At 41.1% G+C, this 27,515-nt stretch overlaps 1 protein-coding gene across 3 annotated transcripts in view; it reads left to right on the top strand.

The window, feature by feature from the left end:
• Positions 1 to 27,515, top strand: part of RAB28 (RAB28, member RAS oncogene family) — a 175,469-nt gene that overhangs the window by 125,722 nt on the left and 22,232 nt on the right. Inside the window, exons 5-8 of one of the 3 annotated variants that reach the window (XM_056555158.1) lie at positions 9,783 to 9,886; positions 12,421 to 12,498; positions 18,961 to 19,059; positions 22,978 to 27,459. In XM_056555158.1, the coding sequence (XP_056411133.1) occupies positions 9,783 to 9,886; positions 12,421 to 12,498; positions 18,961 to 19,053 (275 nt within the window). In that variant the 3' untranslated portion in view covers positions 19,054 to 19,059; positions 22,978 to 27,459. Of the gene's footprint in view, positions 1 to 9,782; positions 9,887 to 12,420; positions 12,499 to 18,960; positions 19,060 to 22,977; positions 27,460 to 27,515 lie in introns of those variants that run through there. The other 2 variants (XM_056555157.1, XM_056555159.1) reach the window with 2 other exon arrangements.

Below are 27,515 nucleotides of genomic sequence, written 5' to 3'. Positions count from 1 at the left end.
ACTTTTTAACGGCATAGTCCTTTTAAATGCATGAGAATTCACAATTCAAATGAATATTTAGTAGAGCCCCTTGTTTAGTAATTTCAACTTTTAAAGTTGCTTATCTGGGGTTTAGAAAAATGTATGTTTGCCTTTCCTTTTTTTATTTGAATTCCTTGTACTATACAAACCCATGCCCCAGTGAAGCTCCACTACCACAGGTAATCAAAAGCTGGTAGCCCCACTTTGATACAAACCTATCCACACTGGCTAAAAGGCTTTACCATTGCTTGAAAAAATTGTGTTCGGATGGGGTGGGGTAAAATTAAAAAAGGACCTAAAAAAGTCATCTGCCCTTATCCCCTGCAGTTGCCATGCCAACACTCTGTCCCTTGTCCTCTCTGCTATTCCCTGATCGCTGAGGGGTATACTTTTCTGCATGTACTGACTGAGCCAGTGATTAGCGGAGCGTAGCAGTTCCTGCGGGGACAGTGCATCATCAGCAACCAGAAAGTATCCAAAAAGGACTGGCCACCCGGAATGTCAGCATGGGGGGATCACAACAGGTGAGTATAGGTTCTTTTTTATTTATTTTTTCTACAGACACACACATACACACTTTTTTTTAACCCTGGATCAAAAGTGGGTCTATAAGGGCTGCAGAATCTGTAGGCGCTATATAAATAAAATTATTATTATTATTATAAGCTATTACTCGCCTGTGGTAGCAAATACTACAAGGGCAGTGTCTAATTCAGGGTTAGATAAATACATTTTACACTAGTCTGAGCCATGTGATCTATCCACCACATATAAACTGCCCCCCCAAAAAACTGCCCTGCCCCCAAGATAAGCTGTGCAACAAGCACATTGTGCCAGCAAATTCCTGAGTAGGGCATTATGCAGTGAGTATGGAACAAAACACGTTTTCTTTTTAACATATTCATTATCAATATTATTACTATTATTATTTTTGTTATTATTACCCCCAGGATTATCAAGGCTTGCCAGTCACTGCTGCTCCCATTATAACATGCACAAGCCATAGATGCCATCATAACAGTGTGTAGGGCACAGATGCACCTCAATAACAGTGAAAGCTAATAAGTAAATATTGGAATTACACGTAAGGATGTTCAATGTTGAAGAATGAAACTTTTCGGTGTAATAGGTGAGAGCCTGTGAGTGAATAGCAGTAGCACGTTCTGTTGTAGCTGTTACCAGGCTAGTTCTGCAATGCTTTCAGACACCCAGCTTGTTGCAGTAAAGCCTTCTTAGCTCATTTACACAGTGAAGTATGACTTTGGAATGACTTTGCAAGAACAACACACATCTCCTGAGTATACAAATTAAAGACCTCCAATATCATTTTTAAATAAAGCTTTTTATGGAGTAAGTGAACATTTTAGCTGATAGTCAAATGACACCATTATGCAGACTTACTAGATTTGCAAATTTACAGGTTTTTACAAGCCAGTTGGGTCCCTTCCTCAGGAAATCAGTTTAAGGTTTTTTTTTCTTCCTTGTATTTACTCAAAGAACCTGCTTGTCCTTAAATGCTTGTGAATATATTTGCCCTATAATTTGACGGCATTGAATCAACACCATTATAGAAACTGCAATGCAATAAAAAGGGAAACTGTTCAGTGTAGCTTCCAGTCACCCTGGGATCAGATTTGGAGAAATTGGAATGTGTACAATAAAACCTGTGCACGGTGCGAATGCTATGCCCTTTCGTATGAAACATGGCATTGTTTGTTAGGCTTGGCTCGCTTTCCAGTGGGTATTTAATAGTAAAAACTAAATAATATACCTCACACTTAAATTATGCATTTTCTGTTTAAATACAACTTTTTTCGAGCATAGGCTTATGGGATTAACATTTGCCCTCCAAAATAAAGTACAGCGACTGCTACAAGTGTTTCCAAAGAGCTTACACAGCATTTCCTACATTCTGCCTATGTGTCGCCTGGTAAATTTACACAAAAATAACTGTGACATTAACTTGCTCCCGTTGAGGCCGCGGTGTGCTGCTCACCAAGAGCACGAAGAATAAAATAAAAAACATAAATACTTTACAGATATGTTCGGTAAGGCTGATTATTGTATGGTTTATAATTTTGGTTTAAGTACAGTTATGTAAATAATTATATTAAAAAGAAATGCTTTACTACAGTGAGCTACATTCTGCTCTACAACATTTCATAGAAAAACTGAAGAAATAGTCTTGGAAGGGTTTATTTGTCGTGTTATTTTTATAATTTTATTACGTTATTTTTAAAAGGGTATTTTTTACTTTTAGATATTTTTTCTTCTTCAGTATATTGTCATAATTTTATATAATAGTGTATTATTGCCTGTGCTTTAATTCTGGGAAACCCTTGGGGACCTGTAGTGTCAGTATAAAACAGTCAGCCCTGGCCATGACAGATCCATAGAACTGGTTATGTGTGAGATTAAAGTAAATAATTTTTCTGGACATCATGTTATTAATCCCACTGAATAAATCTTCTCTTGTTCTTGAAATGATAACTTACGCACAGAAGCGGCTCTAAACTTAGGCGAAACTCGAACATAAGGCCCCTGCATCATTTTCTGCAGACTTCACATAGTGATCCGATCGGCTGTGAGATAGTTGTGCGGTAATTGCAACACCAATCTCAAGTGGCGGCGGGGCAGATATATGATCAGGGGAATAACTAGTGTCCTGTGGTTCTCATGGCAAATTCTGTCCAGTATATCGAGACCACAATCACCAATAATACCATCATGCTGTTATTAACCATCATGCTGAGAACCATATTATCAATAATACCAGTATACAGGAGGAATATTATCACTACATATTATGATTATACCTTCACTGACCAAATACTGTGCACTGACCAATATTACCAATAATAACAGTATACAGGGAAGAAATATTCCCCCAATATATATTCCCATCATACTGTTACTGATCAAATCCTGTATACTGAGACCGATATTGCCAGTAATACCAGTATACAAGGAGAAATATTATCACCATACATATTACCATACTGTTACTTACCAAATCCTGTGTACTGTGACCAATAACACCAATTGGTGATGTCTTCTCTGATTGGAGTCATTCACTTATCCTTTTCTTCTCTATCCAGCTCAGATCACCATGATGACTTCTCCCAGAAAAGACTTGTCTCCTTTTAGGTTCCTCTCTATAGCACCATCCCCACCGTGTTACAAATTTGCCATGTGAATTGGCCCATGTACTGTTACATCACTGTACATATTATCCTTGTACTGTGACGTTACTTTGCATAATAACCCTATACTGTGATGTCATTGTGCATATTAACCCTGTATTGTTAGTCACAAAGCAGAATTAATATGCAGTGACATTACTGTACAGGGTTAATATACATATTGGTGTCACAGAGCTGTTTTAATATACAGTGAAGTCACAACAGAGTTATTGTACAGTATACAGTAAAGTCTCCCTTAGTGGACACCTCCCAATAGGGGACACTTCCCAATAGTGGTCAGTTTTTAATTCCCCAGCAGAGTCCCATATGACTTTAATGTATTTGCACCCTCCAAATAGGGGACATTCCCAATAGCGTTCATGGACACTCCCAATAGGGGACAAAACACTCCCAATAGGGGAAAACCAAGCTTCTGTGCCTCCCTACCTTGTACACAGGGCCGCCATCAGGGAGGTACAGCCAATACCCCAGTAAGTGGCTCTGTTTCCCAGGAGGCCCCGGCCCCTGCTGAACCCTCCCCTATAGCAGCCCCAGCACACCCCTTGTGCCAAATCATCCCCCCTGTGCCAAATCATCCCCCCCCCCCTGTGCCAAATCATCCTCCCACGCCAAATAATTCCCTATTCCCTCATCCCCATGCCAAATCATACCCCCCCTATGCCAAATCATACCCCCATGCCAAATTGTTCCCCCCCTCCATATGTAAGTAGGGTATCATTTTAATCGTATGGACCTACAGATTAAAGATAGTTTCATTTTTACTGAAAAATGTACTGCCTAGAAACGGAAGCCCCCAACACTTACAAAATGGTATTTTTTCTTCAATTTTGTCGTACAATGATTTTTTTTTTTCCGTTTCGCTGTAGATTTTTGGGTAAAATGACTGATGTCCTTACAAAGTAGAATCAGTGGTGCAAAAAAAGGCCCTCATGTTATTTTTTTAGGTGCAAAATTGAAAGAATTATGGTTTTTAAAAGGTAATGAGGAAAAAACAAAAGTGCAAAAACAGAAAAATGCTTGGTCCTTAAGGGGTTAAATATGTGGTATTAGCCAGACAGGGCAGGGGGCACAGCACATACATTGGTATACAGTGACATAATACTGTGGGGCTATTATATACATCAACTTTGCTGTGCCCACTGCCCTGGCTGCTATATTATATATACACAGGGGTGTGGAAATTTAATAAAAAAAAACTACTTGTCCACGGGACTAAAACGGAGCAAAATCTACTTGTCCCTCATGACGATCCACTTGTCCAGACCAATTTTTGCTTTTACACTCTAATTTTTTCCTCTTCACCTTATAATAGCCATAACTAACTACTATAATGATACCTTTTAATTTTTCAATAACATATTCTCTGAACCAAAAAATATATATAATAATCGGTGAAGTGAAATAGTAAAACATATTTTACTAATTAAAAAAAAAATTCAAAACTTTTTCAATTTTTTTTAACCCCTTCCCGACCCATGGCATACATGTATGTCATGGGTGGGCTCCCATTCTATAACGTGGGGCCACGGCGTGGCCCCTCGTCATAGCGGGTCGGGCCTGGCACCTAGCAATGGCCAGGACCCGTGGCTAATAGCGCGCGGCAGTGATCGCGGTGCCGCGCGCTATTAACCCATTAGACGTCGCGTTCAAAGTTGAATGCCGCGTCTAAAGTGAAAGTAAACTAATGCCGGTTAGCTCAGGGAGCTGCTCGGGATCGCCGCGGCAGAATCGCGGCATCCCGAAAAGCTTACATGACAGCCGGAGAATCCCTACCTGCCTCCATGCTGTCCGATCGCCGAATGACTGCTCAGTGCCTGAGATCCAGGCATGAGCAGTCAAGCGGCAGAATCATTGATCACTGGTTTCCTATGAGAAACCAGTGATCAATATAAAAGATCAGTGTGTGCAGTGTTATAGGTCCCTATGGGAGCTATAACATTGCAAAAAAATAAGTGAAAAAAAAAGTGAATAAAGATCATTTAACCCCTTCCCTAATAAAAGTTTAAATCACCCCCCTTTTCCTATTTAAAAAAAACAAACTGTGTAAAAACAAATAAACATATGTGGTATCTTCGCGTGCGGAAATGTCCGAATTATAAAAATATATAATTAATTAAACCGTACGGTCAATGGTGTACGCGCCAAAAAATTCCAAAGTCCAAAAAAGCTTATTTTTGGTCACTTTTTATATCATGAAAAAATGAATACAAAGCGATCAAAAAGTCCAATCATTACAAACATGGTACCGCGAAAAACTTCAGATCACGACGCAAAAAATTAGCCCTCATACCGTCCCATACGCAGAAAAATTAAAAAGTTATAGGGGGTCAGAAGATGACAATTTTAAACATATAAATTTTCCTGCATGTAGTTATGATTTTTCCCAGAAGTACAATATAAACAAACCTATATAAGTAGGGTATCATTTTAATTGTATGGACCTACAGAATAAAGAGAAAGTGTGATTTTTACCGAAAAATTTACTGCGTAGAAACGGAAGCCCCCAAAAGTTACAAAATTGTGTTTTTTCTTAAATTTTGTCGCACAATGAATTTTTTTTCCGTTTCTCTGTAGATTTTTGGGTAAAATGACTGACGTCATTACAAACTAGAATTGTTGGCACAAAAAATAAGCCATCATATGGATTTTTAGGTGCAAAATTGAACGAAAGTGCAAAAATGGAAAAACCCTGGGTCATGAAGGGGTTAGTTGCCATTTTCTGACCCCTGTAGCTTTTTTTTTTTTTTTTATATATATATTTTTCCGCTTACCAGGCTGTATGAGGGCTCATTTTTTGCTCCATAATCTGGTTTTTGTATCGGTACCATTTTGGTATTGATCTGACTTTTTAATCGCTTTTTTACTTTTTTTTTTCTGGGATATCATAAAAATTGCAATTCTGTGGTTTGGTATTTTTTTTACATTTACGTCATTTACCGTACAGGATACATAATGTTATATTTTAATAGTTTGTACAATTACGCACAAAGCGATACTAAATATGTTTATTTTTATTCTGTTTACATAATTTTATATAGGAAAAGGGGGCAATTTGAACTTTTAACATGGAAGGGGTTAATGTGTGTCTTAAACTTTTATTAAAGTTTTTTTTTTTTTTTTTTTTTTACTTTTAGGAGGAATCATTAGATTCCTCATACAGATCAATAGAGTTCTATTGAACTCCATTGATCTGTGTGCTCAGCAGGGCTAAGAGCCGGAAAATTCACCTGCCCGGCGCCCGGAATTCCACATCCCTGATATATATACATAATATAGCAACCAGTATACAGCAGTTGATGTATATAGCCCCGCAGTATTATATCACTGTAAACCAATTACTGGTTCTGTGCCTTCTGGCTTGGCTAGCCCAAGCCAGTATAGGCACATCACAGTCATTGGTATACAGTGACTTACAATATAGCTTCATGCAGCCAGGCCCGGCCACTGGGATTGAAGAAGGGACCTCACCTGCTTTTTACACTGATGGGTGTTGCGCTGCAGGTCGGAGACTGGAGCTCAGCTGGCATGAAGAGAGTGGAAAGGCAGAGCTGCAAAGTCTGTGAGGCCGTGTCCCTCTGCCGTCTCTCTTCTTCCAGCAATGCAGTGAGCAGCTGGGGGTGTGGCTGGATGGGCACTGACGAATCAGGCGGCTCGAACAGCCCCAGCAGCCCTTTCTCTTAAAGTGTCAGAGGGGCAGCAGGGGCTGGTCGGGTGCAGCACTGGGGCCTGCAGGCACTCTTGTTAATTTTAAACTCCACTCCAGGCGAGGCCTTAGGCGGCGGCCTAAATGGCCTAATGCTGGAGCCGCTGCTTAAGCAGGTTGATCTTTTAAATATTGAAGTAGCCAGGTTAGGGCACTGTGCTGTCTCTGAACCTCCTACTCTGGGGATGTAAACTTTCTCCAGAGATCACCAGCTGACATAGGCTGTCTTATAGGCCCGGCAATGCTCATTGGGGGGAAAAGTATACCAATTAGCTTTCATCCAGAAGGAAGGAGGCTGTGCTTTCTTTCTTCTTGAGGAGATCTTATTTGTGGATTACCAATTGTCATTTATTTAGAGTAACTGCAGATATTTGGCTAGGCGCTCCTTTTTTTGGGAATCAACAGACATTGCTTCTTGGTTACTTTTTTATCTCGGCTCCATTTAAAGGGTTCATCCCATCTCTGCCCTACAGGCTTTCCCGATCCCTCTGGCCTGTTTGCGGCTGCCGGAAGTAAAGCCGAAACGGTCGAGTTACACAATTTGCATAACTTCCATTGGCTTTATTAGAATTTACGCAGTTTACGTAACATCTGGAATTACAATTTAGCATGAAGGGCTACACTGTTTCCATAACTCCATTAACATTAATGGGAGATACCAACATTGTGTAAGTCACCCAGGGGTGTCAGTTCTTTCAAGCTGTTCCTGAATGGTTTGGAGCACAACAGCAGTGTGAACCTATCCTAAGACACATCTCCTGTGTTATCATTAGCTCAGGCTGCTACTCTCTCCACCCCCTTGTAGCTCTGCCTCCTCTGATTGGCTGCTGTATATAGCACAAACACAATACATTGTCATTTTGATCCTATAACAAAAATGGAGGAGATTTATCAAAACCTGTGCAGAGAAAAATTTGACCAGTTGCCCATAGCAACCGATCAGATCGCTTCTTTCATTTTTAACCAGGCCTCTGCAAAATGAAATAAACAATCTGATTGGTTGCTATGGGCAACTGGTCAACTTTTCCTCTGCCCAGGTTTTGATAAATCTCGCCCAATATTACTACAGAATCTCTTTGTTTTGCGTCTCCACTTCAATGTAGTCTGTCGTGATGCAGGTTGTGCAGCAACCACGTAGCTTGACTTCCTGACTGGGTAACCACTATGTGAGTACCTGTAGGTATATGTACAGAAGCGTTCACAGCTGTATATGTGATATTCTGTAGAAAACGGAGATAAAGTGCAACACGCTGCTGGGCAACCCTCCAGACATCTGACTCACAGAAGATTGTAGGACCTGAGGCACTTTATATGTGATATAAGAGATTGTATTTAGTGACTGTAGATATATTGGCCCAGATTTATTAAGCTGAGTGAGAGAAAAAACTGTGATTTTCCCCAGGCAACCAATCACAGCTCAGCTAACTAGCTCTGGTAAAGTGAAAGTTGAGCTGTGATTGGTTGCGATGAAAAAATCTCTCTACAGTTTGATAAATCTAAGCCATGGAGTGGAATTATTACCGTATTTTTCGCCGTATAAGACGCACTTTTTCTTCCCCAAAACTGGGGGGGAAAAGTTGGTGCGTCTTATACGGCGAATACACACCTATCGCGGCGGTCCCTGCGGCCATCAACGACCGGGACCCGCGGCTAATACAGGACACCACCGATCGCGGTGATGCCCTGTATTAACACTTCAGATGCGGCGATCAAGGCGTCTGAAGCAAAAGGACACTATCCCGGCTGCACCGGGAGGGACCTTACCTGCCTCCTCGGTGTCTGCTCCATGCCGGGATCCCCTGCATGGCCGGCACTCTCCTTCGTCGTCATCACGTCGTCGCGCACGCCGCCCCATCATCCAATAGGAGCGGCGTGCGTAGCGACGTGATGGCGGCGACGGAGGGCGAGGATACCGGGCAGCAGAGACGTTCCGGAGCGACGGGGACGCGGCGACAGCGATGGAGGCCGACATCCAGGGCAGCGGTGACGAGTGGTGACGGGTCCGGAACGGCGGGGACACATAAGTACTACCTCCTATACCAGTGGTCTTCAACCAGCGGACCTACAGATGCTGCAAAACTACAACTCCTAGCATGCCCGGACAGCCAACGGCTGTCCGGGCATGCTGGGAGTTGTAGTTTTTCAGCATCTGGAGGTCCGCTGGTTGAAGATCACTGTGACCTATACTTAACATTGTATTCTAGATTTTCCTCATTTAAAATTGGGTGCATCTTATATGCCGGAGCGTCCTATAGGGCGAAAAATACGGTATATATGGACTATAATATCAACATGGATCCTTTTAATTTATACTGATTATCTGAGAACCCTTCCGATATACAGTCAGCATGTACATCTGGCAGGACATTTGCACAGTTAATCTAGCTTTACATCCACATACATTTATATTGCACCTGCTTCCACTTTTATTGCATGGTCATTTAATTCATCACAAGTGAAGCCTTTACATACCGAGATTTACACTTTTTATATGGAGACTGTCAATTTCGGCCAGCCATAGAGCTGTGTTTTATTTTAATTTTTTTTTTTGTTTTTTTGCAGCATTCACATCAAAGAGTTTTAACATTGTGTCTCAAATATATCTCACAGATGTATGGACCTACGTGTGAACAACTAGAAATGAACAGGATGCTGTGTTTTTTTATGATGGTTAATGTATAAAACTGCAGAAGACTGCTTATTAATTTCCTGCTTTGGCTGTGCATCAAAGTATCAAAATGTGGCAGAATGTGGGAGGATTGACATAATTTATTGCTTTATATTCCTCCTATGTTTGTGTGTATATCCTATATGTGTACACGTTCGTGTGTTCATTCAATCTATTTATTTTGTAGTTGATCTGGAGCACATGCGAACAGTAAAAGCAGATAAACATCAGAGGTTTTGCCAAGAAAATGGACTTGGAAGCTTTTTTGTATCTGCAAAGACGGGAGATTCGGTAAGTGAATATATGTTATGTTAGGAATGTATAATACTTAAAGGGGTATTCCGGGCAAAAACATTTTATCCCCTATCCAAAGGATAGGGGATAAGATATCTGATCATGGGGGGGCAGTTGCTGGGACCCCCCTGCAATCTCCGTGCAGCACCCGCATTCTATGCGGGAGCTGAGTCTCCAGTTTTGGAAACCTCCGAAACCGCCGTCACGTAGACATGAATGGAGGGGGCGTGGCATGGCGTGACGTCACGTCCCCAGTCCCGGAAACCTGCAGGTGTTGCAGGGAGATCGCGGGGGTCCCAGCAGGGGGCTCCCTGCGATCAGACATCTTTGGATAGGGGATAAAATGTTTTTGCCCGGAATACCCCTTTAAAGGCTTATTCTAGCCCCCTCAAAAAAAAATATTCCCAGGATAGGGGTGTGTCTGTTCACACGGTGTTAGACCATGATCTTGACAATGGGGACCAGACCTTCTCCGCTGAATGAAGTGGTGGGTTGGCACACACTCCATTTATTATCTATGGGAGCACCAAAGATACCAGGGCGTTTTATTGGGCGTTTTATTCAGGTATCTACGGTCCATTCAGTAGGCAGAGTCAGGTCCCTGTATACTGTGGATAGGGGATATACTTTTAAACTTCTAAAATACCCCAGTAACAGGTAACTGAAACAACTGCAGTGTCATAGTGACGTATCAGAAGTTTTATTTCAGGGGGAGCCAGTAGATAAGACCCCCATCAATTGCTAGAACTAAGTGACGAAAGTGCTCAGCATTGTGCATATTTAGCTTTTTAGCTTTCCCGTGAGGAACTCCACAGCTTAACCAGTCAGTCATAAGTTTCTCTCCCTTTTTTGTAGCAGTCGGTGGTGGTAGTGGTGGTAGTGGTGGTGGTGGTGGGGTGGGGCAGGGGGGATGGTCTTAACACACAGACCCCTGCCAGTGAAAACTTCTGATATGCCAATGTCACCTCCTATGTATGTCTGTAAGGTTTTTACTCCCTAAAAGTAACTGCATGTGTTCCACATATTACGTGAAAAATCATGAAAACCCAGATGAAACCAAACAGACCCCATAAAAGTTAAAGAAAATAAAACTGTACTTAACCTTTCTCGCTCCTCTGCAGCCTCAATTATCACGACATACGGTCTTTGCTTTGCTGCATTTCCTGGTGCTGGAATTGACACATGATATAGGTGCATAGCCAATCACTGGATGATGCAAGACTTCTGCAGCCAGTGATTGGCTGGATGGCTGTGTCTCCTGCCAACCCTAGCACAAGGAAGTAAAGCACAGTGGAAACTGGGCACTATACTAATAAAGGCTGCAGGGGAGTGAGGTAGGTAAGTGCAAGTGTTACTTTTAATTTTTATGGTAGCCTTGGCATGTTAACAAACCTCTTTTATGGGAAATTGTACCAACATTTAAGTTGACAATGGATTCATGCATTCATTATACCAGAAAATCATGATGCAGGCCTATGATGTGTTTTACATGATTGTATAGGCCTATGTGTGTAGATTTGCTGTCCAAGGTGAACACCAACAGAACGTTAAGATTTATGCTTTTCATTCAAACACCCACCCAGGTCAAATGCCCAGACTCATTCAGTTGCCAAATCAGACCCTTAAAATGAATTTGCAACGAAGTCCTGACCCTTTAAATTTCATTTAAACCCCAGACCCTAAGTTAGTTTGGACCTCACCCATAAAATCAAAGATAGATATATTTACTTTTTACTTCCTGTCCCTCTTTCTTCTATACAACAGCCTGATGTTGGCGAGCAACAGGAGCTTGCATATGGCACTACATACGATGTCCTGACACTGGCACATCTCAGGGCTTTGTAGTTCTGCTGCTCAACCAGCAGACTTTAATCTAAATCTAGACGAGATATATTGAAGAAGAGTAGTGTCTTCTTTCATACATCTTCTTTGGAGAAGAGACTTTTCTACTCCAACGCTTCTCTGATGGCATCTGGTCTAGATTTGGACTGTGGTCCACCACCTAAGTACCTCAGATGTGTACCATCAACTGCTGCCAACTTTATTCTAGAAGGCAAACAAAAGTGTTCAGATTTGACTTACAAGCGACTATGCTGCCTTCTCTATTGGTAACCAAAAGGTGGGCATCAGCAAAAACATTTTACTTCTTGTCCACTTGTTGCTTCTTTTTTTTAGTCTGTTGTGAGCAGGTGACAGACGTCTCTTTTTTCAGCATTGTCCTTAGTATTGTACGTGCTGTTCTCAGTTAATTCCTCTTGTTCGCTATTTTCATTGTAAAACAATGAGACTAATGTACGTTCCATGAAACAAATCTGGTAAATGTATTGGAATTCTATTGCTAAACACAACACTTTTCTGTATTGAAAAGACACCAATTTCAAAGCCCAAGTTATTTTAAGGGCCGTCGAGTCTAAATTCTGCGTTTACATCTTCTCAGTGTTTACAGTGCAGGAAAGACTTGATTTATTTGAAAGTAACTGGAGGATGTCTGCTTTTAATCATTTAAACTCCCATTTTTTTCCCCTTTGTAGGTTTTCCTGTGCTTTCAGAGAGTCGCTGCCGAGATCCTCGGTATCAAGTTAAACAAGGCAGAAATTGAACAATCTCAGGTGATGATTCTAACCAATGACCAATTTTCTGACAACATATGCAAAAACAGTAAAGCTTACTTTAATCTGGCATCCCATAATATGGATTCCAGCCCACTATTGCAGTACAGTGTGTAAATTCATAAGGCTTGAGAAGAAAGGATCATTTGGGAAATTCTTCTAAAATTCTTCCTTTTAAGGGTAGGGTTACACATTGTGCATCCGCAGCGTATTTAACATTGCAGATGCGCTATACGTCCCAAGAGTGTGCCTCCAGCTGTTCCCTTTTTTGTCTGCTCGTAGCAGCAATCCGCCGCTAGGAGCAGACACACAGTGATCTGCAATTGTCTGCACGCATGCGCAATGTACTCACAGACATCACGGCCGCTTTCTGCCTAATTCATGGAGCAAAGGAAGTGACCGTGATGTCTGTGTGTACACTGCGCATGCGCACTGCGACTTGCAGTTCACTGTGTTTCTGCTCGTAGTGGTGGATTGCTGCAACGAGCAGACCAAGCAGGGCACAGCAGTTGGCACACTCTAGGGAGGGTCAATAGCTCATCCGCATGTGTGACCATACCCTATGTATCACCAGTGTTGTGGGCATTCTCTGTGAGCAGTAGAGAATTCAATGTACCGGAAGATATATAGGTGAGCTGTCCATCACATATGTTCAGTAGTGGGACTTGTGTCCCCATCTGTATGGTAGAGCCAATGTAATTCTGCCTGGTGATATTGAGTCCCACTCAAGAAATTAAATCAGGCAGCAGTGTGCATGTGTGTTCGCCACCCCATTAAGAATGGAGACTCGAGATTCCCTCGATCTTGATATCACTAGGGGTCCCAGAGGTAGGACCTCTAGTGCTCTTACATTTATAGGTTGTTGGTGGGACAACCCCTTAATACACCTTGCAAACTATCTGTAGCCAGCTGTTTTGGGGTCCTTGAAGAATAGGTTTGTCAACGAACAGACTCAACTGGTGTGTGGAGCTGTTTACATATAGGTTTCTTCCTCAGCTAAAATCTCTGGTTGTCTTACAAGCCTTATTAAATGGATTATCCAGGAATACAAAAACAGAGCCAATTTCCTTCAAAAACTGCTCCCCGTCTGTCTCCAGGTTGGGTGTGGTATTACAACTTGGCTCCATTCAATGGAACTAAGCTGCAGAACCACACCCAACCGTGAGACAGACGGGGAGTTGTTTTAAAAAAGAAAAGAAATTAGCTCTGTTTTTATATTCCTGGATAACCCCTTTAAAGAATTGGACTTTCCCCTCCCTCCAGTACCCTTGATAGGTTGCACTAGAGGACAGTTTTCCTCCTTCAAGGACAGTGTTTCCCAACCAGCCTTTGGCTGTCCGGGCATGCTAGAAGTTGTAGTTTTGCAACAGCTGGAGGCACTGTGGTTGGGAAATATTGGTCTAGGAGATAGATAATTTGTATGCTCAGAAAAAGAAAATGATTTTGTTTATTTCAGAGATTTTAAAAGCTGTTAAGAAATTTTTTGCCTCAGTGCTCCATGCCAACACCGCCAAAGTCTTGGCCAAAAAAGGCTAGGTTTTTCTATACTGTGCCTTTTACTTCCTTTAACTGCAGAAGGCATAAAAATATTGATGAAAAAAACACAAGTAATGTGTTGAGCTGTACTGTAGCATATAGTTACAACTGGGTCTTAAAGGATTTTTTTCAGGCCTAAGTTAACAAAAAAATTTGGGGCAGAAAATCGCATGCAGAATAAGTCCAACACCGCTGCCCGAGAGTCTGGGTGATAGTGCTGCAATCATGTCCCTATACATGAAGCACCGGTCGCTGCAGCCAATAAATGGATAGGGGATAAGATGTCTGATCTCGGGGGTCCTGCTGCTGGGACCCTCCCGCGATCTCTGTGCAGCACCCGGCATTCTGTGCCAGGTGCCTCTCCAATCTGGGAACTGCGGGACTGCTGCAATCAGACATCTTATCCTTTGGATAGGGGATAAGATGTCTATGGGCGGAATATCCCTTTAACTGCTGCACTCTTGAGGTCTGCTGCAAAAAATCCACATTAAAGGGGTACTCCAGATAAAAAAAAAATCTTAATCCTTCCAGTACTTATCAGCTGCTGTGTGCTCCAAAGGAAGTTGTGTAGTTCTTTCCAGTCTGACTACGGTGCTCTCTGCTGCCACGTTTGTCCATGTCAGGAACTGTCCAGGGCAGGAGAAAATGCCCATAGCATACCTCTCCTGTTGTGCACAGTTCCTGACGGACAGAGGTGGCAGCACAGAGCACTGGTCAGACTGAAAAGATTTGTATAACTTTCTGGGACCAGTTCACTGGAGAATTCCTTTTTCTCTGGAATACCCCTTTAAGGGACATACAAGGTGACTTTGTTTTTGGCTTCGAAGCCTCCACACTACTGGCCTTTTCCAATATGGAACTCTCGTCTCCTGGTATATGGTATATTTCAGCTTGCGTCTGCCTTCTTAGACTTAGGCTGGGTTCACACCGCGTTTTTGCAGTACAGTTCCCGGGTCAGGTTTTTGATGAAAAACGGATTCCTCAATACCAGACTAAACTGTATCAAAATGTGTACAAATATTAACCCGTATACAGTTGAAAACAGTATACAGTTTGGAAAATGATGTCCAATTGCATCCGTTTTTTAAGGAAAAAAATGTATACATTTTTAACTTTACACTCAATTACGAATAAAGTTTCACTTGTTTGATTGAAATTCCAAGAAAAAAAAGACTGTGCAAAGTCAAAAACCGTATGGTGCAAACTGTATGAAACCATATGCACATACGGTTCTGTACGGTTTGCATTGACTCCCACGTAAAAAAAATAAATAAATAAATAAAAAAAAGTATACATTTTAATACGGTTTTTCATCCGGAACAAAAACCGTAGTAGGCTACATTTTTGGGTATGGGAAAAAAAAATGACAAAAACTGTATAAAACACAAAACTGACACAACCGGATGCATCTTTTGGCATACGGTTTTCAATACAGAGTCAATGCATACGGTTTTCAATACAGAGTCAATGCATACGGTTTTCAATACGGTTCCGTACTTTTTTCAAATTGAAAACTTATACAGGAACTGTATTGCAAAAACGTGGTGTGAACCCAACCTCACTGTCTTCTTTATAAAATGAAAAATATTTGGAGAATTGCTGTTCATTTTCTTAACCAGTTGTCCTTAGGTTTTGTGTTTTTTTTCTTTCCCTGGATGTAAACACTAATCTGCCCATCGTAAATAATGTGTATCAGGTCCCAGGTGGTAATTGCTTGCAGAAATGTTTGCAGTAAATAAAGATTTGTAATACCGCTAACTGCTGGAAGTGATACGATGTATCTGAGCGTGTTAGATAACAGCACTTCACACTGAAGCACTGCTACAGATAACCTGCACCCCTGTAAATCATTGCCCTGTCCAGCAGGGAAGATAAAGTCTACCACCAGTGTTCTCTCTGTGAGATACCCTAACCTCGTGTAATCCTTCACCATGGGTTTGTTTAATGAAAACATGTGGGACATAGATCCATTCCGCTACTGTGGCCATTAGTCTGTGTCACTCGTGCATTGTGGCAAATATCCTCTAAGTCTTTCCAGATCAGTGGTGTCCAAATTGTGGCCCTCCAGATGTTGCAAAACTACAACTCCCAGCATGCCCGGACAGCCGTTGGCTGTCCGGGCATGCTGGGAGTTGTAGTTTTGCAACATCTGGAGGGCCACAGTTTTGGACATCACTGTTCTAGATGAATGGTCCCTAATAGTAGTTCAGGCCAAGTTGCTGAAGTCCCCTAAACTAGAAATCTCCAAACTGTGGCCCTCCAGATGTTGCAGAACTACCACTACCAGCATGCCCAGACAGCCAGAGGGTCACAGTGTGGAAACCACTGCTCTAAACAACCACATTTAAAGGAGTACTCCGGCGCGAACTTTTTTCCTTTTATCCCGTCCGGGCTGCAAAATAAAAGAACACACACTTTCTCTTACCTGCCAACGAGCCCCTGGAGCTCCGGTACGCTCCGGTACAGGTGTTTGGTCCCCGGGCTGTATTCTTCTTACTTCCTGTTAGCCCGGCACGCCACACGGAGCTTCAGCCTATCACCGGCCGAGGCGGGACATCGCTGCAGCCAGTGATAGGCTGAAGCTCTGTGTGACGTGCCGGGCTAACAGGAAGTAAGAAGAATACAGCCCGGGGACCAAACACCTGTACCGGAGCTACGGGGGCTCGTTGGCAGGTAAGAGAAAGTGTGTGTTCTTTTATTTTGCAGCCCGGACGGGATAAAAGGAAAAAAGTGTGTGTCGGAGTACTCCTTTAAAGAAAATCTGTAGTGCAATATAACTTATCTCCTATCCAAAGGATAGGGGATAAGTTATAGATCGCGGGAGGACCGAGCGCCGGGGCCCCCATGATCTCCTGTACCCACATGATGCAGTGGCCGACACGCCCCCCTCCATGTATCCCATAGAGCTACATGGATGGGGCGTGTCTGTCGCGGCTTTCTGCTGGAGACGACGCTGCACTTCCGTCAGACTGCCAAAGCCCCGTTCAGGAGATTGCGGGGGGCCCCAGCACTCGGACCTCCGCGATCTATAACTTAGAGTTATATTGCACTACAGATGTCCTTTAACATAACATAAGGTCCTGATTCTAATTGTGAGGCGTCAGGAGATACGAATTCCACATCCCTAAAAGGATCGATTCAAAAACATTTTGAATTGATACAGTATCGCCAAATGAAAAATCACGATAATCAAGTGAATTGATTTTTTTCTTACACCCCTACTGGAAAGAGACAGAAGGGAATTTTTTAAACCACATACGAAAAAGATGCATATTTTTGTGCAAACCTCATTTGCACAATATGTTGCTACTATTTTAGGTTTTTTGTATTGCATGTGAGGGCAAGTGGCTGCCTCCATCTAGGTCATGTACTCAACCTGCCCCTTGGGTGTTTTAAAGCAGGGGATCCTACATGCCCAGAAATTGTGTGCTGAGGCTGTATTTACACCGAGGAACAGATATCGGGGACTAGTAGAACATGCCAGCGCTAGGACTTTTTGGAAATGTGAAATGTCTTCATAGACAACAATGCATTTCCAAGTGGATACCCCAGAAAGAATTGTCTATTCTTTCTGTGGAGACTGGAGAGAAAGTTCCACCTTGTGCAAGGTGCAACTAAGTCCCATTAAAAACAATGAGACTCTGCTGCAACAGAATTTCCAAGCTGAGTTTTCTGCCGGATTCCGCCCAGAAATTCTGCCATTTGAACAAGGCATCAGTGCTAGCCCAGGAGGGGAATCTATAAAAAATAAATAAATAAATAAATATATATATATATATATATATATATATATATATATATAAATATTGTGTGTGTGTGTGTATATATATATACACTGTGTGTATAATGTGAATGTGTGTCTAATATATATATATATATATATATGTATCTATACTGTGTGTATGTGTGTGTATGTATGTATGTATATATATATATATATATATATATATATATATATATATACATATACATATTGCATACTCATTACCTCTATTGCAGTTGTAAATGTGTCATTTTATACATATAACATTGCACTTGCTCTTTCTCTTTCGAAAAAACAAACTTGGTTTTATTTAGCCACAAGCAGTCCCATATTTAAATGCATACCTTAGCTGCTGCACAACATCTTTTTGAAGGCAAAGGCTGGTTTTACACTATGGAATTTCCAAGCAGAATTCTGATTTGAAATTCCGATCAGAAATTCCAGATTCCGCTGCACATTGCAGAATTTTTGTGACGAACTTTCCACCCAGAAAATCGTCCCGAAACACATTGGGGAGCTTCTGAGCGCTGGCCGGCGCCAACTGAATCAGATTCCCGTCTGGAGCTTCACAAGTGTGAACCTGGCCTGAAGGGTAACTTCCTGTCCATTGATTGATATAAAACGTACTTTAGTCGAAGTAGTTGAGGTGCTACTCCAGGAGAATACACTACCTACAAAAGTGTTTTGACTTATTTTCTACATAATGCTGATTTTACTCATACACGATCACTGTGCTGTATGCATGAGCCCTAAAACCAGTCGGAGGTGACCTTTTAAAGTGACAGTGAGAAGAAAATTCTCCTTCAATGGTCCTTCCAATGGGCTTCTGTGAGAGCAAAATCTGATCTGGATCGGGGGGGGGGGGGGGTTCTCTTCACAGTTGCCTGTAGGAGACATTCGCCTTCATAGAGTTTGTGCCTTTCCCTGACATGATGGTGTTCAGGCCTGAATCTGCTGCATTCACTTCAGTTCATGCGTGGAATTCATTGTGAAGTATGTGTAGACTCCCCTGTGTCCCCTCCATAGCTCATATTTCTTACCTTCTCTTTGTTTCTTTTATTATAACATTTGTTTTCCTCCTTTTCATCATTCTCTTCTTCTTTCTTCCTTTTGCATGATCATTCATTTTGCTTTGGCTTATAACTTTGACACCGGGTTGGCAGCAAATTGTAAAGGCAGAAATAGTCAACTATCCCGAAGACGATAAACAGTTGAACTCGGCACACTCTCAGAGTAAAGTCTGCTCATTGCAATAGATGGAGGTATTATATATACAGCAGTGCACCCTTCTGTTACATGCTTTCTTCCCCCCCCCCCCCCCCCCCGTCCCCAGTTTGCAGCTTTCAATATTGAATCATATGCGACAGACATATTTTTCTCATTGAAGTAAAAAAAGAAAAAAAAAAAAAAGAAAAGATATGTTATGAAAAGCTTATTTTAGATCTATATTTTTATCTGAAAGTGGGAAAGAAAACCATGATGACTATACAGATGGAAAAAAAACTGATACAATGGATCTTTTTAACAAAATACAGTAACAGTATGAATATAAATAGGAAATGAAAACAATACAGTAGCCTCTTATGTTTTTTTATTTATTTAGTAAAACAAAATAACGTAAAAAAATAAATAACAACGTGTAAAAAAAAAATCTGTTTGTGTCCTGAAGACATCTTGATGGAAGCTCTGAATACATTCACTACACTACAATGTGGTTGGAGAGAGCTATATGTCCCCACTTAGTGCTGGTTGCTTTAACATTTATATGACCTCTGTCACTTAAAGGGTACCTCTCATCAAATAAACTTTTGATATATTTTAGATTAATGAGTGTTGAATAACTTTCCAATAGCATGTTAATGAAAAATATGCTTCTTTCTATTGTATTTTTCCTGATCAGTCCTGTCAGCAAGCATTTCTGACTCATGCTGGAGTCCTAAACACTCAGAGCTGCCAGCCTGCTTTGTTCACAGCCAAACAGGCTGTGAACAAAGCAGGCTGGCAGCTCTGAGTGTTCTCCTTTGTGAACAAAGCAGACTGGCAGCTCGTAGTGTTTAGGACTCCAGCATGAGTCTGAAATGCTTGCTGCCAGGACTGGTAGGGAGACCCCTAGTGGTCATTTCTTCAAAGTGGAAAATTAAATAGAAAGAAGCATATTTTTTGATAACATGCAATTGTAAAGTTATTCTGCATACATTAATCTATAATATATCAAAAGTTTTTTTGATGAGAGGTACCCTTTAATAAAACTTTTATGCAAACAATGTAGAAATGGTCCGGCACTGCACCCCTGACCTAACGTCCAACTCGCTGGAGAGTCATAGACACACGTGTAGATTCTTGCACGGGGGTGCTATTCAAAAATACAGACAAAATGTGGCAATACGTGAGAGTGAATTGAACGTATTCATTGATACTTCATATCCTTCGTATGTGCACCCCGCAGGAGACCTACTGAGGGCCACTTACAGTACCCTCGTGACAGGTGTAGTAACACCTTTGTGTGCCCTCTACCTTTTTTGCTTCTCTATATTGCACGTAATTTACAAATCTGTTTAACTTTCTGGCACCAGTTTATTTAGAATTTTTTTTTCTAGTGGATTACTTTAAATAAAAATGTGCTGTAGTACCAAATATAACACAGGGACAGGTGTGGTGCTGTTTCTGGGAGATAGCAAACATTCTTTCTTAGGGTCAAAACACACTATGGAATTTGCAATGGAGTACCATTGCTGTCAATGGGATTCCCCTGCACAGTGCACATTTCAGAGGCTTAAAGAGAAGAATGCATTGCTGGCTACAGAAAACCAGCAATGTCTGTGCATTTCTAGCACCAACTAATTCTATCAGCGCTGGCCACCCTCAGGATCTTTGCCTGGCATTTATCCAAGTGGAGATTCTGTAGTGTGCATGACATGTCATAGAGACATATCAAAAGTTTTTATCAGTCGGGATCTAGTGCTGAGACTTCCACAGATCAGGAGAATGAGCAGGGATAAGCTCACAGCAGCATGCTTCACTCCTCGGCTCTCAGCGATCTTTGTCTTGCTGCCCCATAGACATGGCAAGACAAAGATAGTTATAAGTCAGGGAGAAAAGTGCGCTACCACACACTTAATGCAGCTCTTTCTCCTGATCAGTGGGGGTCTCAGCACTGTGATATGTCAACACTTTGACATGCCATAAGTTTTTTAAAGGGGTTATCCAGGAAAAAACTTTTTTTTTTTTTTATATATATATATATATATATATATATATATATATATATATATATATATCAACTGGCTCCAGAAAGGTAAACAGATTTGTAAATTACTTCTATTAAAAAATATTAATCCTTTCAGTACTTATGAGCTTCTGAAGTTGAGTTGTTCTTTTCTGTCTAAGTGCTCTCTGATGACACGTGTCTCGGGAACCGCCAAGTTTAGAAGCAAATCCCCATAGCAAACCTCTTCTAAACTGGGCAGTTCCCAAGACACGTGTCATCAGAGAGCACTTAGACAGAATAGAACAACCCAACTTCAGAAGCTCATAAGTACTGAAAGGATTAAGATTTTTTAATAGAAGTAATTTACAAATCTGTTTAACTTTCTGGAGCCAGTTGATATATAAAAAAAAGGTTTTTTTCCTGGATAACCCCTTTAATGTGGCATTACATGAGAAAGTGAAATGAACGCACTCACCCATTTAAATGGCTTGTTTGAACAACTTTATTCTTAAAAAGCAGTGATAGTACAGCGGGTAGAATCAGAGGAGCAACCTCGCTGCGCGAGGTACAATTACAAAGACACGTGTGTGCACTCACAGCTCAGCGGAGGCAGCTCAGCATAGAAGTCCGGTCCGGGGAAGGCTGGATCACAGCATCGGTGCAGGTGGAAGGGCCCTCGGAGGCTACGCCGGCTGTTTAACACGTGCCGGAAGAAGCACGCATACACGTGTGAAACAGCCGGCGTAGCCTCCGAGCGCCCTTCTACCTGCACCGATGCTGTGATCCAGCCTTCCCCCGAACCGGACTTCTATGCTGAGCTGTGAGTGCACACACGTGTCTTGTTATTGTATAGATTTGTAAATTACTTCTATTTAAAAATCTTAATCCTTCCAGTACTTATCAGCTGTTATATTCTCCAGCTGATTGAATTTCCTTTCTGTCTGACCACAGTGCTCTCTGCTGACACCTCTCTCCATATCAGGAACTGTCCAGAGTAGAAGCAAATCCCCATAGCAAACCTCTCCTGCTCTGACACAGAGGTGTCAACAGAGAGCACTGCGGTCAGACAGAAAAGAAATTCAAAAAGAAAAGAACTTCCTGTAGAGCATACAGCAGCTGATAAATACTGGAAGGATCTATTTTTTAATAGAAGTAATTTACAAATCTGTTTAACTTTCTGGTACCAGTTGATTAAAAAATAAAAATGTTTTCCAGTAGAGTACCCCTTTAAAGTGTACCTGTCATTTAGAAAAAAAAAAAGGTACTTTTGACATGTCACTGAGACATCAAAAGCTTTGATCGGTTGCTGAGACCTGCACAGATCTGAGCAGTTAGAAGAATGTAGTAGCCCGCTTCCCTCCCAGGTTTGGAGAAATCTCCGTCCTGTGGCCTCATTATAAGTCTATAAGGGCCATACATTGCAATCATTTTTTTAATTTATTTATATTGTAAGTCAGTGGGAAACAATTATTTTGTATAGCATACAGCAACATCCATTTTTACCACCTTTTAACATATTAATTCATTTCCAAGTGTATAAAACATATACCAAACAAAAACAGTGTGAACGTAGCCTTAGGCTACTAAGATTGGACCTTCCACTTCCTTTTTTTCTCCATTTTATTATAATATTTACCGTGTTCTAGTTATCTCACATTAAAGCACAGTTTGTGCGCCAAAAGCGCTCAGGGAAGGTGGCCTTCTGAAATCCAGACCCCCGACCTCCAGCTGCACAATAAAGCCTTAAGCCCATTGTAAAGTGACACCTAACTAATGAAAGATGCACTTTCAGAGTCCGTTTACACATAGGGTACACTGTTCCTTTTTTACAGAAACACATGTCCCTATCATTATAGGCCAGAACGCAACATGTGAACAGATTTGAATATTCTATATCCTTCATTTTATATCCTTAAAAAAAAAAAGTTATTTATTTTTTTTTAATTCTCTTTTTATTTTTCTTACGTTACAGAGAGTGGTGAAGGCCGACATTGTGAATTACAGTCAAGAGCCAGTCACCCGGATGGTAAACCCCCCTCGAAGTTCAATGTGTGACATTCAGTGAAAGTCCTATTGACTGAATGAAGAAGTGATCTTTTTCTGCTGTTGCGCAGCCCAGCAGTTCACCGCGAACTTTATTGTAACAACGACAATCTTGATGCAGTGCATTTAGAGGTCTCAAAAACCTACTACAATATTTTGTTTTATGAACAGCAGGCGCCAGGTTGGCCAGTGTCCAAGGACCCGGGGACCACACACTAGAAAGTATAAAGTAGAATGGAGTTTTCAGAATCCTGTACAACTGTGTACGTTTTTTACCTTTGTGCGCCTGCTCCATCTAGAGAGGGATCTGAAGTGTGCAGGTTTCCAAAGCTTTGTGTATTTTGATACCATATGACTGACAGATACAAATAGACATCTTGTGAAATTCTTCAGGAGCAGCTCTAGTCACTATTGTTAAAATTCCTAAAATAAAAATTCAATATATTGTTACATTCCTATATTATCCATTCCAAATTCTCCTCCTGCAACTCATGCTGGCCAGGGATTTCTAACTCCTTATATTCTGGTGGCTATTTTTTTTTATTTAATAAAAATAATAATAATTAATTATTATTAGTAGTATTATTATTATTAGTATTATTATTATTACACATTTAATTTGTAATTGTTTTTTTTTTTTTTTTAAGGTCCATTGTAACCACCTGCTGAATTATCTGATACTTTTTTACATAGATCCTATTGTTCATAGACTTGGCAAACTGAGTATCTATTTTTTACTGCTACAGGAGGATATATGGTAGCACTTGGAGTCCCTTCTTCCTGTCCGGGCAGGCCAGGAGTTGTAGTTTTGCAACAGCTGGAGGCACACTATAACCACTAAGAAAATGGTGCATTAAAAAAAATTGCTATACACTTCTTTAGACATTGTATTTTGGTTCCACATTATGGAGCCATAATAAGAGTATTTGTAGTAGGCTGTATAACAGAACACACAGTCCACTTGACTCCATACTATCGAGCTTTAAAGGGGTACTCCCCTGGAAAAAAATTTCTTTTTATATCAACTGGTGCCAGAAAGCTAAACAAATTTGTAAATTACTTCTATTTAAAAATTGTATTCCTTCCAGTACTTATCAGCCGCTGTATGCTCCACAGGAAGTTCTTTTCTTTTTGAGTTTCCTTTCTGTCTGACCACAGTGCTCTCTGATGACACCTCTGTCCAGGTCAGGAACTGTACAGAGCAGGACAGGTTTGCTATGGGGATTTGCTCCTGCTCTGGACAGTTCCTCTGAACATACAGCAGCTGATAAGTACTGGAAGGATTAAGAGTTTTAAGTTGTAAATTAAAAGTAATTTACAAATCTGTTTAACTTTCCAGCACCAGTTCATTTAAAAAAAAATGTTTTCCAGGGGTGTACCTTTTTTTAAGGCACTCCACGTTCCATATTGTGCTCTGCATCAAGCTGTATTACAGGGGGATTGTCCTCAAATGGTGAATACTATCTCTTAATGCAGTATCTGATAGAGCATACCATGTTTTTCTTGTGCCTCATTATTGGAGACATACCAAGGTACGGATGTGATACGGAAGTCTGTGGGTGTCCTATGTACTACACACCATCTCATAAAAGCCTAATTCCAAAAACAGCACCACACCTGTCCTCCGGTTACATGTGGTATTGCAGCTCAATTGCATTAAAGTGAATGGAGCCAAGTTGTAATACCACACACAACCTGAGGACAGGCATGGTGCCGGAAGAAATTAGCTCAGTTTTTTTATTTCTGGATAAATGGCAAAAAGATTTATTTTATATATGCCCAGACTCTCTCTGCTTAAACAAATAAAAAAAATAAAAAATAAATACTTACTTGCTCCTCTGTAGCCTCCGTTATAAGTGTTTCAGTGTCTGCTGCCCTCAACTTCCTATTTCTGGGGTCAATTCGTCATATAACTGTCCAGCCAATCACTGGCTAAGGCGGGACACTGCTGCGGCCACTGATTGGTTTAACAATATTGGCCCTAATTTACTATTGCAAATCCGACATGTTTTGTCGAGTTATGCGCCAGATTCTGTCACATTGTGCCACAAATTGTCTGCGCCCGATTTTGCGCCACAATTTGCGCCAGAATTGAAAGAACCCGACTAACTCTCCATTTTGCGAAGAAAACCCGAAAATAGGGCGTGGCCGCCGGGAAAAGCAGACGTGGTCTCCGAAAAGGGGCGTGTTCCCGACATTTTCACAAAAAAAACAACATATTTACTAAGGGTTCCACATAAAATGTGATGGATTTGGGCTGAGGAAAACCCCACAGATCAGAGCAAGTGTAAAAAAAGCAAAGTGTAGGGAAAGTGGAAAATGTAGGGAAACCTTAGTAAATACCGTGGAAAATAAATTGTAGGGAATTAATACCCACAAAGAAACCTACACAAGACTCTTAGTAAGTAAGAGCCAATGTGACGTATTGACCTCCAGAACTAGGAAGTGGAGCGTGGCAGAGACTTGGAGTAGCGATACCGCAGTCTACAGGGTAGGTAAGTGCAGGTTTTTTTTTTTGTGCAAGCAGGCAGCCTGGGCATATTTGAAAAAAAATTACTTTTTTCGCCGGAGTATCCCTTTAAGCTGGCTATACACATTAAAATAAAATTTACTCAACATGCTAACTTTAGTGGGATTGACCGCTAGAGCTTGTCCACATCACGATTTGTTCTACTCTGTCTTATATATCATATTTCTGTCAAACCAAGATGCCCATGTAAACATACACCAGCCACATTGACTTTAATGACTGAAACACAGTCAACATTTGCGTAATTTCCCTTTTGTGGTGTACTCCATTTTTTGAGTCCCACAAAGTTAAAAGTATACGTGCAGGAAATGACCTGAACCAGTTGATTATGTTTGGACCATAAAGTTCAATGGGGTCCGTGCCGCATGGTCAGGCAGCAGCTTTCATTCCTATCTCCATTCAGAATACATGGACACTCTGCTGTGCCAATTATGCATGTGTAAGGCAGGGTCAGGAGAGATGCAGCTGTGTATTATTTTCTGCAAGGTGCAGCATAAAATTGGCCTCATATTTTATAGACCGAAACAGGGAGGTTGGTTTTCTTACTGGAATTGCTCTTTATGATATACATTATGGTTCTCTAATGCTATACCAGTGTTTTCCAATTAGGATGCCTCCAGCTATTGCAAAACTACAAGAAGTTTTGCAACAGCTGTAGGCATCTTGGTTGAGAAACACTGCTATAGAAAGAACCGCAGGCTGAATGTAGAAAATATATGCTGCTTGGGGAGTGTTTTTATATTGGTTCAAGATTTCTCCAGGTATTTTCCATATTCTTAAACCACTAATAAAATAAGTTCTATTTCTTCTTAGTCGTACAATATATCACACACAATTAAAGGAGATCTTCAGTGTAAGACACTTATCCCCTATCCGCAGGATGGGGATAAGTGTCTGATCACGGGGGGTCTGATCGCTGGGACCCCCTGCAATCTCCTGTACGGGGCCTCGGCCCGGCCCCCTCCACGTATCTCTATGGGAGAGGTGAAGATGCAGTCTTGGCACCAAGTCACACAGACACCGCCACAAGGCGCATATTCCCTGTCCACACACAGTAACTCTTACAAGCTTCCTCCCAATCAGCTGCTGCCTGCACAGGGAAGAGCACAGTTCCCCCCCATTGAAAAGCAATAACTGTTATGGCCATTGCCAACGTGTGAGGCCAGTGAGCCAATGCGCGCCCGGCGCTCGCTTCCGCCTGTCTGATTGACAGGCAGGGAGCGAGCGCAGGCTGAATGAATTAGAACCGATTGCCCGTCCTGAATCAGTCCGAATTCAAGCGTGACGTCTCGTCAGGCTGCAGCCGGCCACTAGGAGGGAGACCCCTAGTGGCCGGTTTTCAAATGTAAAATAAACTCTTTCAATGAAAAAAAAAATGGATGAATCTATATTAGAGATATGTTGTAGTACATAAGTACTACAACATATAAAAAAAAAAAGTTTGGTGAAATTACACACACAAAAAAAAAACTAAATTAAGAAATTGAGAGAAATGTATCATGCTCTTCACCAGCACAGTGGCACAATTGTGCAAATTTCTTGTGCAAGGCCCATTGTTGTGCAAAAAAAAAAATGTTTAGGCAAACCTCCAAAAAGCCAAAAACCTCTGTGTAATCTGTTTTTATTATTTTTTTTTTTTATTCTACAGTACATGCATTTTTTGTGTAATTTTAATTATCTTTATAGTTCACAATACTTGGAGGGAAACCTTGTGCAGAGTTTCAGAATAACGGTCTTATTGTTGCAGATATATATATATATATATATATATATATATATATATATATATATATATATATGCATTTTTAGGTTGCATTGTTATTCTAAAACCCTTATGAGATATATATTATCAAATATAGCTGCAAAACTGGATTCCATAAGATGAAAAACAAAATGAGAAATAAATATTTTTTTGATTGCTAAATTGTTGTCTTGGT

The sequence above is a fragment of the Hyla sarda genome, chromosome 1 (assembly GCF_029499605.1).
Source record: "Hyla sarda isolate aHylSar1 chromosome 1, aHylSar1.hap1, whole genome shotgun sequence".
NCBI classification, from domain to species: domain Eukaryota; kingdom Metazoa; phylum Chordata; class Amphibia; order Anura; family Hylidae; genus Hyla; species Hyla sarda.
The sequence above is the reverse complement of the archived record's forward strand: the minus strand, read 5'-3'. Positions and strand labels throughout refer to the sequence as shown.